This window comes from Cyprinus carpio, chromosome B5 (assembly GCF_018340385.1).
Source record: "Cyprinus carpio isolate SPL01 chromosome B5, ASM1834038v1, whole genome shotgun sequence".
Classification (NCBI taxonomy): Eukaryota; Metazoa; Chordata; class Actinopteri; order Cypriniformes; family Cyprinidae; genus Cyprinus; species Cyprinus carpio.
The window spans coordinates 36,829,836-36,845,021 of record NC_056601.1 but is presented as its reverse complement, the minus strand read 5'-3'; the positions used below and the strand labels follow the sequence as shown (position 1 = coordinate 36,845,021).

Here is a 15,186-nt window from a genome sequence, read left to right as displayed (position 1 = left end):
AAAAACAGAAGTATAACAGCAAATTAATATCGGTTCTGCATATCGGTTATCAGGCACGTAAACATGCAAATAATTGGTACTGTATCGGTTATAAATTTTAAAAAATCAATATCAGTCGATCACTACTATCCATAAACTGGAAAGGTGCCACACTAATGCATGACATCAACTGCCCACAATCCTTTACGAAAATATATTCCTGATGGAGCAAACAGACAATAACAAGGTCACCGTCAAGACCTTCTGACTATAAACACCAAACACTCATCCAGGCAGTCCTCGTTAACATCAGAAGTGCTGAGTGAGCAGCTGAGACTGCCTCAATCCGCCTTACATCCCCACGACACGCTACACCACTACTAAAGAGATCAACACCAAATCACAACAACACGAGACACAGAAAACAACACCGTAAACCTCACAGAAATACGGGAAACAAACCAAAAACTAATACAACACAATGTCCCATCACTATCATCATCATTAATAAACAAATACAAATAATATAATAATTTATTTCTTATTTCTTATTATACTAATCATAATATTTTACTAATATAACAACAAAATAATAAAACGATTATAACATTTCATCACATCTTTATCATGCTTATCACATATTAATAGGTAAAATATAATGCACAGTAATTATTATAATATTAATAATTTTACTATTATCAATAATAATATCATAATTATAAGCATAATATTATACTATTATAATAAACAAATTGATAACTTATTTTCATTACATTTTATTTTCTATTTTCTATTTCTATTTGAGTATTCTTATTGTTATTTTGTATCAAACTATATAATAAGTATTACGTTTTATTTTTAATAATTGTTATTGTTGTTGTTTTTATTTATTTTGTTTAGTTTAAATATTATTACAATGTAACAATAATAATGATTGTAACAATTATAGAATATTTTCTCCGTATATTTTTAAGCATTATTACTACTATTATTTACTAAAATATTATTATACTATAATAACAGTAATAATGAGCACAGTATACTACTAAAATATAATATTATTTAAAAAAAAAACTGTTTTTATTGTTTACGTATTTTACTATTATTTTTTAGATTATACTAAATAATAATAATAATAATAATAATAATAATAATAAATTATTATAATAATATATAATAAAATTATTATTATTAATATTGCACTACAATATAATACTAAATAATAACAACTTTTTGTTATCTTCATACAAACATTTCAAACTATCAGAACAGAGACAATCTATAAAATAAAAAAAAAACCTAAAGACCTCAAAATATTCCCAATCTGACACTCTTCTGAACTTCTCTCCTGCTGTTTGCTCATATATTCCTGGGCCGATTCTTGTGTGTTTATGACAAACACCATCACTCTCTCCTCACTCTCTCTTAGAGAGAAACAGCACTTCTGTAATTCATACACACATCTGTACGGTCACATGCCGTCAGTAACTTCACCCACAGCTGCAGCGTTCTCTATCTCACACACACACACACACACACACACTTACGAAGCAGTTTTGAGCATTGAGCAGGAGGCGCGGTTGGTCCGGCTCATGGCGCGGTTGCCCAGGAGACAAAACCAGCCGGCAAAACCATCCTTCCCTCGTCCGAGACCAGCGTGTGTTTCACCTCACACACACACACACCCACCGATCCGACGCACAATTCCCTGCGCTTCCTGTTGCTCCGAATATTCAAGAACAAAGACAAGAGTGGCTGGAGAAAGCAGGACAGGACAGACAGGTTCACCGGCGTCAGCGCACAGAGATCAGTGATGGAGAGAGAGAGAGAGACAGAGAGAGCATTAGACGAGGTATTGCCTGATGCTAAGCTCCACCCTCCAGCACTGCATCCCCTCACGTTGCACGCTCTCTCTCTAGGTCGTCTCTCTCTCTCTCTCACTCTCTCGTATTCCTGCCGTTCACAAAAAGAACCCCTTCACCGAGATCTCATCCTTGCCAGCCTGCAACCTCAGCAAGACGCCAGTGCTGCACATATCACTCTGAAATGAATGAAACGGGAAATAAAGACAACAAACACGGCTTTCTACTGCATCAGGATCCCCAGCTGCACATAACAATGAATGAACGAGCCACAGTGCAGAGCAGGGTTATTATAGTTACCTAAAATTAAAACCTTAATAAATGAATGAACGAGCATATATATATATTATATTATATGATATAGATATATATATATATATTTCTATTTATATTTATATTTATATTTAATATATATAAAAATTATTTTATTAAGGTTTTATATAGTATATATATATATGATATATATATATATATATATATATATAATATTATATATATATATATATATATATAAAATAAATATAAATATATATATATATATAATATATATATATGGGTTTTAATTTTAGGTAACTATAATATATATATAGCAAAATTTCTCACTTTAATTTGCCTTACATTAATGTACTAAATTAAATAAAAATAAAACTGAATTAATAAATTGTGTAGCCTAAAAGGACAAAAAGCAACAAAATAACTCAAACTTTAAATAAAAATGTAAATGAAAACAAAATATAAAAACTAAATATGATGCAAAATATTAATAAAGACTTGAATAGTATCTTACTGATACTAAAATAGGATTGACTCATATTTAAACATACATCTTATTATATTAAATAAATAAATATAAAATAAAAAAAAGAAATATATAAAAAATAAAAATGGATTTAAATTAATTTATAAAAAACTGGTCTACTAAAATTACAAAAAAAACAACAAAATCACTAAAACTTTAAAAACTATATAACTATATAACTAATAAATATATACACATACACACACAAATAATGCATGTATTTTATATTATTTATTTGCTACATAAAGTTGTGTAGTTATATTTATGCATTCATTTTTAGGAACACTTTTTATAATTTATGTAACTCACAAAATATTTTATCTTATTAGATTGTTATATTTACATTTATGCATTTGGCAGACACTTTTATCCTTTGACTATAATGTATTTAGTTTAATCAGGAATCAAACCCATGACCTTGAGCTACAGTTATTTAAATAAAAATATAATTCTTTAAATATTCACGTTTTATTTAAAAATGGGTATTAGCTTATTTCCTCAATTCAATTATTTTCTCAATGCACCAAATTTAAAAATGCATTAGATATACATATACATATATTAAATCACATGCTCATCAGGTTAATGTTTCCTTTGCTGTGACATTAACACTGCGATGCTGCATGGCTGCAGTGGGGGGGGGGGGGGTGCATCAGCGCGCTTCAGTCACGACGGGCGAGAGACACTGACACACACAGAGCGAGAGCGAGAGGGAGAGAGAGAGGGGATCCGCAGCGGCTCCAGTGACACAGCATTCTTCAGCATCTCCTCCCTCCCTCTCCGGCTCCACTGTAACCTGCTGAGAGACACTCACTCTGCAGTTACCCAGCATGCATCGCTGTCTGCACTAAAGGACGTGCTGTACCTCGCCGTGCGTCTCTAGGAGAGACTCCACAGCGCTCCGAGCGTGAAGAACGTGCCACAATGTGCCTCTACTCCACCGTGACGTCATTCCCGGCATGCACAACATGTTCATGTCCACCTCACCCCGTTTCATGTCTTCAAATACAATACATTCACACTTTCAACCACATGGAGAAAGCACAATAGCTGTTTTTCTACCATTGTGAACCATCGCATTCCAAAAACTGTCATTCTAGCAGCTTGCCTTCAATATAAGCTGTTTTTAGATTAACAAGAAAGTTTTGAGTTCTGAACCTTACAGGATGTTTTTTATAGTATGACCCCCAAATGACCCCTTATATGTTAAAAGATTAATGCAATTTTGATTTATCAATTCATGACCTCTTTAATACAGTGTCAAAAGTGTACACAGTCTTTTATTAATTAAACATTTTAAATTTACATATATATATAAATAAGACATACAAATTTTTTTTTTTTTTGGAAATTGTAGCTGCACCTTTAGAAGTGTGCGTTCACACATGTGCTGCGTTCACAGAGAACACTGCTGGAGCTGATGGACTGTGTTTCACTGCAGACGTGGCCTTATGACTCCAACACACCTATTTTAGGAAAGGAGGACACCCTGCCACAGACAGCACAACACATTCACCTCACGTCTCTCACACTCACACACACACACACACACACACACACGTCGCTCCACTGAAACCAGCTGTGCACGTCACACAAATGCATGACACAGGGCCATAAAGAAGGAAAACCTACAACACCTCCACAAACAACTCACTCTGTTTAACTGCATGAGCCGTCAGGACACATTAGTCTACAGTAAACAACCACTGTCATAACCATTCATCAATATACAACAACATCAAACAGTGAGTCATGTCCAACACTGGGTAATACATGATGATAAATTAAGTTGACAAGCACCAGATCATTACTGTACTTAATGAGTCTACGTGAGCAGAAAGAGAGAAACAAACAACTGTATGTAGAGAAATTTCTATTCTATATACAAACAATAAAAAAAACAAAGAAACACAACATTAACATAACATTTATATTTGCATATATTAAATTTACAGAATTTATGTAATATTTACAGTATATAAAGAATATGTAAACAAATATAGAAAATATAAAAAAAAAATCAAAATATATATAATAATTGTATTGTGTTTATTAAGAAATAGTAAATATATACCTCTTGCAATACTTTCATTGTTGGCTATTTAACAAACAATTCATGTAGATCTAAACTGACTGATTTCACTGTAACTGAGTCTTCAAGTGTTTGCCTGAAGCTCCTTGAGCAATAAAATAGCTCAGCCCATTTTTTAGGACTGAAACTGAACCTGTAGATGTTTTTATATGGAGGGTGGATACAGCTGAGCTCAGAGCCTGACATCAAAACAAAACTAAAAAAAAAAAAAGGAGGGGAAAAAAATTTTTTCCTCGTTGTTGTCTGTGAGTGACTGGGCACGAAATATGACCGGACAGGAACAGACTGTGTAAGTCGATTGTTCTCTGTGTGTGTGTGTGTGTGTGTGTGTGTGTGTGTGTCTGTGAATGAATGTAGAGACACACAGAAGTGAAGTGAAGTGAAAGTCGTGACATTTGTCAAGTATGGTAACCCATACTCGGAATTGGTGCTCTGCATTTAACCCATCCAAGTGCACAGACACAGCAGTGAGAAGTGAACACACACCCGGAGCAGTGGGCAGCTATATATCCAGCGCCCGGGGAGCAACTGGGGGTTCAGTGCCTTGCTCAAGGGCACTTCAGTCATGGGGGTGGAAGAGAGCGCTGTTCATTCACTCCCCACCACCTACAACTCCTGCCAGCACCGAGACTCGAACCTGCGACCTTCTGGTTACAAGTCCAAATCTCTAACCATTAGGCCACAGCTGCCCTGAATGTAGAGACACCTGATATAAACAAATGTTCTGTAATTAACTGAACTGCACTGAAGAAGGGCTTTTTCCAAATCTGAACTGAACTTGAAAGGACTTTGGAAAAAGATGCAGAATTATAATTCAAATATGCATTTTAAATACATAGAATTAATTTCGAATTAAAAATTCTACAAAATTCATATTACTGCTGTAAGTTCAGTTGTTCAAAATAAATTTTATTTTTTATATATGAACTGCCAAAAAGACATCACCACATATACTTTAAAAATAAACATGTGACCCTGGAGCACAAAAGCAGTCTTAAGTCTCTGGGGTATATTTGTAGCAATAGACAACAATACATTGTATGGGTCAAAATTATTGATTTTTCTTTTATGTCAAAAATCATTAGGATATTAAGTAAAGATCATGTTCCATGAAAATTTTTTGTAAATTTTCTACTGTAAATATATCAAAACTTAATTTTTGATTAGTAATATGCATTGCTAAGAACTTCATCTGAACAACTTTAAAGATGATTTTCTCAATATTTTGATTTTTTTACTCCCTCAGATTCCAGATTTTCAAATAGTTTTATCTCAGACAAATATTGGCCTATATTAACAATATACATCAATGGAAAGTTTATTTATTCATCTTTCAGATGATGTATACATTTCAATTTCAAAGAACAGAAGATCCTAAACACTAAATACTAAAATGTATATATTTAAATTTTAATAATCAACTTAATTCAAATGAAATTGAGTTAAGATGCTGTGAAACAATCAAATAAAAATAAAATTCTATAGAAATATTTTCACATGCAAATTTATTAAAACCTACAATACAATTCAAATGTAAAAAAGAAATTGACCCTTATGACTGGTTTTGTGGTCCAGGGTCACATGTCAGCTCAGATATGGATGGAAACATGCAAACCACAATTTCTACAACCGATTTCCTCAACAGAAAACTATCAGGAGACTGTTGAAACACTCTTACAACAACAAAAACAGAAGCTGCTTTACCAAATGTCTCAAGAGAACAACCAATACAACCAACAGCCCAAAAGATCACATTCACAACATCTTCACAGGAACATTTCGCAAGCACTTTGCTCTCCAGACAATTAAAGACGCCACACAATAAGAACCGCGATTGCAACGGAAGCACTGACTGAAGCATTGACTGCGTCCACTCGACCAGAACACCGGCCTCCAGTTCCCATCCAATCACACACCAATTACTTACAACAGCGCTTCTGCAGAGCTTCTGAACTCTAATGTAAACATCATCTATTCATCAAAGGTGCATCATGAGCAATCACACAATACACACTAATAGCAAACTGTTAAGTGTGCAACAGTGCCATGTTTTGACTTGGAAACGTGCAGAGCTCACATGTATTTAATTGAATTGCAGCCTTTTCAACTTGGTCCAAAAATCTGTACCACATTGACTATTTTTCCATCCTCAAATTCAAGACCTCTTAAAAAAAAAAAAAAAGGTTACTTTAAGATTTCGTATGAGCAAATTTAAGACTCTTTAAGGACGGGCAGAAAGCCTGTATCAGGAAAAGAGGTTTACGAACGGTCCTGAGGAGGACGAGGCACAGGCTGTGCTTGGTTTATGGAGAGCGCTAAGTGTCTGATGAGTGTCGAGGGACGCGTTCATTTGCTCAGAGCGACACGTCATCATGGAAAACCCACGGCTTCACACTCCGCTGCTCTCACACTAAAGTGTGAACGATGCTCAAATCAGCAGCACAAAAAACATGCACTAACTACAAGACAGAACTGTTGGAAAAACTGGTTCTAAAACACATTATAAAATAACTCTGATCACATGAATCAACCTTCAGTCTTAAAAGTTTTAGTCATTTAGTTTTGACATTTTGAATTTTTTTACTAATAAATGCACCAGTGCTATTTTAGTATCACATGTATACAATTACAGTTTTTGCTAATATTTTGAAACAGATTTTGTGTTTAAGTTTTGATAATATCGGTTTTCACATGAATATTAATTGAAGTTTTAGTAATTTGGGTGTTTTTTGTCATTATTATGTCTATATAGTTTTTATTAAATGTATTTGGTAACACTTTATTTTAGGGTCTCTTAATTATTTGCTTATTAGCATGAATATTATTAGAATATTAGCCATTTATTAGTAGTAATTAAGCACATATTTATGCTTTATTCTACATCCCTAATCCTACTAAACTTAACTACCTTACTAATTATTAATAAGCAGCAAATTAGGAATTTATTGACGGAAAAGTCGTAGTTAACAGTGAATAAGTGTTCCCTATTCTAAAGTGTTACCATGTATTTATTTGCTTTAGTTTTAGTTATTCTAGTACTTCAAATTAAGCTAAACAAAAATGAGAAATGGTGCCTTGGCAACTAGTTATAATGATAACTAACATAACATATAGTTTTATATGGTTTTAGATTTAGTTAACAATACTTTCTGATAAATTGATAAAAATGAAATGAGTTTATGATTAAAACAAAAACTAATTTCTGCCAAAGGGCTCAAAAAAACAAACAAAAAAACAATGTAATTCAAAAGTAAAGTTTTCATATCCCACTGACATATTTGTTCTTGCTCTCATCATAAACGACATTTAGATCAATTTATCAAACCCAAATAACCTTTGCTCAACAGGTCAGACAATTAATTTTGATTTGAACAAAAACTAATTTATGGTTTTGGATAGTTATCATAGTGAATGCATCCGTCAGCGTTTAAGAGGCATCAGCATTCCCTGAGCTTTCTTCAAACACATGCATGCAAACATCAAGGATCTTCCCAACATCTGTTCACCCCTGCAAGGTAGTTTTATTGGGGAAGTCCACTCTGGGAGAGCAGAAAATGAAGAACAGGAAGAGAGCGGAATGTAAACCATCATGGCAGTTAATAACACGGGGTCACGACAAACACACGAAGCACAACATGCGATCTAAGACACGCATCAGTCTCTGATATGCCAATAATGAAAGGATTGTTTCATAAAGGTGATAGATGTCGTCTTGGCTTGCTCTTCCAGCCAGAGGGCATTTCTTTAGCATGCACTGAGCCAAAGAGCAGCTGTGTTCAGAAACCACAGCGCTGAACACACGCCGTAAACTCAGGGTGGATCATTAGCTTTAAAGCACACAAAATGTTTCTAACCAGATATAAACCATGGGTTATCCTCAGGTGACCCTCGGTCAGCAAAACACAGTAGATGATAAAAAGCTGCCTGAATCTCACAAAAATAGTTCTAAAATGTCATATTTCTAACCCAAATCAAAAGAAGAAGCAAGTTATTGCAGGTGACACATTCTAACGCCCCCCAGACTCACCATTTTCTCAGCAGAAGTGCTTTGATTTAGTCTCTGTTACGGCTCCGCCAGCTCTCCTCTCGGGTCTCTCAGCTTAGTGACAGCTCACAAGACACACAATCTGCAAGAAAACAGATCAGAAATCAGTCAATGTCAACTAAACTTAAACCATTCAACACATAAGCATCAGTGAGGTGAGACGGGGAGCAAATTAAATGTCAAAAAGAACAGAAGTCTATTAAAAATAGAAATCTTTTGTAAAAATATAAGTCTTTACCCTCCTTTTTTATCAGTTTAAAAAAAAAAAAAAAAAATCACACACACACACACACACACACACATTTTGCTGCAGGATGACAAAATACATGTTTGAAAACTATAGCCCACTTTTGAATGTACAAATGCATTTTACAAAAAGCCTTTCCAATTGGTGAACACACAAAAAAAATTATGCTGGGCTTTCTGAAGACCAGTCCAGTCAGCCAAAAAGTTGACCTCAAAAAATATTTAGCTTTGCATATCTTTAGTGTTATGTGCATGTATCTTATTTCTGTTATTGCTCATGCAAGCAGCAAGGTTGTACAATAAGTGATATTAGTGTTCAGTTTTGCTCAGATCAAAGTCTTTCTCAACTCTTTCTCTGGAATGTTCAGCATGTGTGTTTTTCCTGCTCAGAGTCCAAACACTTAAAAAATTTGATAGAAAAATGTTGAGTCTAAGACATAGTTTAGCAAACAGATCCAAACATGCACAGGTTATCAGTGCAGTCTGTCACTGTCAGGCGCTCTAAACACACACACACACACACACACACAGGCAGTTTAATGATCCCGTGTAAAGCACTGTGTGTTGTATGAGCTCATGGACACACCCATGGAGTTCCTCCTCACCCGCCGAGACAACCTTGATCTCCGGCTACAAGCTGACTAATAGGATGAGCTTTGATTTACAGGAAAGTGAAAGTGAAAACGCCACAGGAGCCAAGAGCTCATGGGAAACCCACAGATCACCAACCATGTGTCCGCACACTCGCTGACTGGGTTTCCTAACAAAACGTACACAAAAAAAAAGTTTGTAAAGAAATTCAAAGGCACAGTTCATATGTGTATGTATGTGTATATCTAAATATCTATATATAAAAATTGTATATATAAAATGAAAATTATATAATATTTATGTACAAATACATATTTACTAGAGATGCACACTATGTATATAAACATTATAAAATTTTTATTTATATATGTGTTTTTATTTTATCCATTATATTTTTCAGCAAAATATGTATGTGTATATGCACACCACTACATACAGGTTCACATACGTACATAATTATCAATATGTAAATTGTCTTTAACTATACAATAAGGTGGATTTAATGCAGAATGACTTAATACATGTACAGTACACATACAGTAAAATAAATTATGAAAACTAAATGGCTGGGCAAGAAAAAAAAAAACTTATTGTTGACTTTGAGATCCATTAAATGACAATTCTTATACACACTCAAAAAAAATCCCACAGATGTCACTTTGTACCTTTTCAAAAGGGTCTAACCTTTTGAAAATGCCCCGTCCCAGTAACAGCTTTTCTTTTCTGAGAGTCTCGTTTCAAACATGACAGATCTACCTGAATGCAAGAGGGCAGCTTTTACCCACAATGCATTTGAAACACACCCCCTGATTTTGTTCCACTACTGCAAACACTCTCTCTCTCACACACACACACACTCACTCACTCAGCACAAACTCTCATGGGACACGTCAAAGACATCAGAAATACCTCTCACATTCCATCTTATGGCATCTTATTTAAAAAGCGCAGAGAAGCTGTTTAACTCGCGTCTGAAGCCACACTGTAACACTGAGCGCTGAAACACTGTAACAGTTCTGAACGTTCTAAACTTCCGAAAGCGCTACAAATGTAACGAGCGCAACGCTCCACTCGCGCGCAACAGCATGTCAGTGAATGAAACGCTCATTCTCAAAGAAGTTGAGCTCTTACCTGAGCGCGTCTGTGTGCGTGCGTGGACACAAACTCCAGTGCGCTTCACGCCACGATCACGCCTATCCACGCTCAGAGCGCGCGAAGTGGGAGGAGCCTCGGGGCGTTGTTGTACGTGACCGCGCAGTTCTTCTGCGTGTCTCAGCAGAAGCATAGCGCGCACGTTTCCATCGCTCTGGGTTCTAAACAAACTTTTAACGCACGTGCGTTCACGAGCATCTGTATCAGTAGAGCACAAAGCAAAGAAACGCTCGCTGTGTTTTGTTTGCATGTAACGCCCCCACCCGCGATACATTTCACAGTCACAATAGAGTCTCCGGACCCCTGCTGAGACCCTGCTGCTGCTGTGCGTCTTTACGCTGCACTGGAATGACCCGGAGAAACTGCAAGCGGATGTCCAAGCCATTTGTTTATGAAGGTCATTTACTCATTCATTTAAATTGATGATAAAAAAAATAAATGATAAATAAATTACAACTGGGAAAAAATGTGCATTTTATATATATATATAAATAACACACACACACAAACACATCTTTTTGCCCGTTTTTTTTTTTTTTTTTTTTTAATCAAATTAAATGAATGAGTAAATGACCTTTTTAAGCATCTGGTGTGGTACTGGACTGTGCCTATGATTTTATTGTACATTACTGTGCCAATAATACTATAGAAAAACTGAAATACCATTTTCTTGTAAAATATACTCCAATAATCATTATTTTATTTTAAAAATTCAAACATTTTCTTTTACAATGTATGAGAACACACTTTATTATTACTGTATACTGGGGAAAAAAATACACTTTTATAACAATTACACTCCAGTTATATTTGACTCAAGAAACCAGATGAACAGAGTAAGCTATATGATCCATTAAACTCCCTGTAATCTCTAAAATTTTGGAAAAGTTGGTAGCTGAACAACTTATCAAATATCTAGAAAAACATGATCTATTTCACTCTAAATAGTTTGGTTTAAGGCCAAAGTATTCGACAGAAAGGGCAAATTGCTTTCTCACAGAATTTATTAAGGGAGCTTTAGATAATGGCAGTGTAGTAGGCGCAGTGTTTTTAGATCTCAAAAAGGCATTTGATACAGTGAATCATGAAATTCTCCTACATAAATTAAATTTGTTTAGCTTCTCTCAGCAGGCCATAAATTGGTTTAGATCATATTTAGAATCTCGAGATCAGTGTGTTAAAATAAATAATTCAAGATTTACGAAACAATGAGATGGGTCTCCCTCAAGGGTCAATTTTGGGTCCATTGTTATTTTCTTTATATGTCAATGATTTACCAAATTGCTGTAAGCAAACTAAATCTCAGTTATATGCAGATGATACAGTCATTTATGTATCTGCAAAGAATTCACACTTAGCTGCAGATATATTAACATATTAAATGATTGGTGTGTCACAGTGGCTGCAAAACAACTGTTTGACCTTGAATTGTTCAAAAACTGTCTCAATGTGTTTTTCAATAAGAAGGAAGGAAAAGCCGAGTGGATTTAGAATTAAGATCAATCAAAAGATCTTCAAATATCAATCAAATATATTAGGTGTTATTTTTACATTCTCATTTGAAATATCTCTATAAAAGCAGCTAAGTTATTACATGCATAAAATGGTCTTTTTGCATTTATCTTATGGTGTGACTGTCTGGAGTCAAGTTTCTCAACTGACTATCAAACCTGTTAGATCTCTATATAAACAAACACTAAAATTTTTGGACAAGAAACCAAATAGATGGCATCATTGTAATATTATACAAAAACATAGTTTGCTTAGTTATGAAAATTGTATTAATTTGTCTTTTATTAAAATGGTTTTTAAATGTGTAAATAATCTTGCTCCAGACATTATATGCCAATTAATATCAAAACAGAGTAGTAAGGGGGTGGGGGGTCACTACAAGAGGTGCAACCAATCAGAACTGCACGTACCCAAAGAGAAAAACTAAATTTGCACAATCCATATTTTCAGTTCAAGGTACACTGCTTTGGAACAGCCTGCCAACTGAACTGAAAATGAAAATAGAGTTGAACTTTTTCCTAAGAAATGTATTTATTTATTTATTTATTTACTTTTGCTTTCTTTGTTTTTTGTGTGATTATTGTTTTATGTTGTTGTTTAAAAAAGCCTAAACCAGGGGACTGGGGCTGCAAATTAGCCGTTTGGCTAGAAGCCTTATTGTGGAGCATTGGCTGCTTGAAATTGTAGGCAATGGTATATTGCCTTGTCCCTATTAAATAAAACTAATAAATAAAATGTCAAATGTATTAATTTAATTAATTATTAATTGTACACTTTAAGGGAACCAAAGCTCTATATTATTTCAAATTCAAAAAACAAATTGAATACTTCTTTTTGAAAAGTCCTTTTCTCTTTGAATTACAAGCCAAAAACTGTTGCTATTTCAATCTAGAAACCACATGTTTTCCAATCTTTCCATTTGTTTCCAGGATGTCTGTTTATACATTAAGACTACAGGCAGAAAGCCGACAAAGCTTAAAAGACCCTCCACACCACTTATATTTATGTATCAATGATAATATGAACATAAATATTCTATATCAGCGTTTAATTGCACTTGTTATCTAGCCATGTTACAACACAAAACTTCCCCCATAGTTTCCGAGCCTCCTTTAAACATGGCATAAAACGCCTTTTATGGCAGTAACACATGCTGCGGTCATCGAGGCAAAAGCTTTACGACCGAACGGGACTTCCCTGAGCGTCTCACCTGTGAGGTGTGATGGAGGAAGAGAAAATAAAAGTGTTTTCTATGTTTAGCCTCCATGAGCTTTCCATTCCCCACAAAATTCCACAGACGTGGTGGGACCAGTACCAGTTTTCTGCAAAGCACTTGGAAAAACTTTATTTGGAGCCAATATTTCACAGGCTTTAACAAGGCTGCTAGCACAGAGAACACTATGTTTTTATAAAACTGATTCTATCTTGGTTACTGTGCATCTGAACCTGAGGAGTTGCCACACACCTCCAGAAAGCAAAGCCTTGGTGTAAATGAAGAGATCCGCCTTCCCACACAGGTCCAAACACGCCCGTCCTTATCTGACTTCACACAACACACACTGAACTATTCTAGATGCATTTCAGAAATCACTCAACAACTCAAATGATAGATTGATAGACAGAAATGTGACTTATTATCCCAAAATATGAATCCACAAAACCCTAATGCCCAAAATGTAGACTGCTATTAGATTTTAATGCACAGAAAGTCCTTTATATCATGTAAGAGAAATATGAAATGCAAACCTAAGATGTGGCCAGATTTTGCTGTGACTTATTTTTTACTGTAACAGCCTGTGGAGTTCAGGACGAACTCTAGACATGCTCCAAACATAGCAAGACCCACATCAAAATCCTCCATGATGAAACACCAGATACAATCTAGAATCTGTTTCCAGGTCAAATTGAAGGGGACGGTGAACTCGAACTCAGGTCGACCCGTCCATGACCTCGCTGACCTCTAGACACTCATCAAGCTCAAGCTCAACTCAAAAACACAGATACAAACACTGTTCGTCAGCAACAGAGCAAATTCAATAGACTGAAATCGTCTGTCTGGACAATTGGATTTGGTGACCTGTGTTTAGCATAGATGACAATTCTCTGATGCTCATTTATTTCCCTTCAGATGAAAAACTGCATCTGTGCTGATCTTATGAGCACTAATTGGTGAGAGGGAATTAAAAACCACAGCAGGACCAACATAAAATACATCCAAAAGTTGGCTGTCATTTTAAAATCAAATTCATGTTTTTTTCTTTTATCAGACAAAAGACAAATAAAATTACTTCAAATAATAATCGCAGTCTTAGTTTGAGACTTTTGAACAATTACGGCAATACATCACTTGGTGGTGGTTTAAAAACCCATCCAGGAACACCAAAGCAACACACACACTGCCAACCATATGTATGACACATAAACATAAAAAACTAGTTTTCAAACCTTTTTAAAATAGCTAAAAATTTCCCTTTTAACAGAAGTTTTAAGTTTTTTGTGTTTCAAGGCAAGAATTGAATTAAAGTTCCTCTGCTTGTCACATCGGTATCTCCTTCGCTCTCCCTACCAAGAAAAGAAAAGTTCACTTCTAAATTCTCCTGACTGAAATCTGCTTCGAGGTTCCCCTAAAACTCAACAGAAGATACAAAACAAGCTCATCTAGTATATAAACAAAGCATCTGATCTCGCTCTAGCACATAGCAAAACCCTTATCTTACAGGTCAAAAGTCAATATGCAGTCAAAATCTGAAAGCGGTTCGTCAATCATCATCTAGTTCGCTCTACTTATCATTCCCGAGATATGAAGGAGTAGTTATACACAAACACAACATGTCAAAGTGCAGGAGCAGAGATGGTTAAAGTATTCAAAATATCTGATAAAAAAGCAATAAAACAAACCCCGCTGACT

General features: G+C 35.0%; 1 protein-coding gene across 1 annotated transcript in view; it reads right to left on the bottom strand.

The window, feature by feature from the left end:
• LOC109067900 (myotubularin-related protein 4-like) overlaps nt 1–11,017 on the bottom strand; it is a 63,258-nt gene extending 52,241 nt beyond the window's left edge. The window contains 2 exon segments of the mRNA XM_042723478.1: nt 8,760–8,859; nt 10,746–11,017. Of these exon segments, the coding sequence (XP_042579412.1) occupies nt 8,760–8,762 (3 nt within the window). The 5' untranslated portion in view covers nt 8,763–8,859; nt 10,746–11,017.
• Between the last annotated feature and the right edge of the window lie 4,169 nt (nt 11,018–15,186).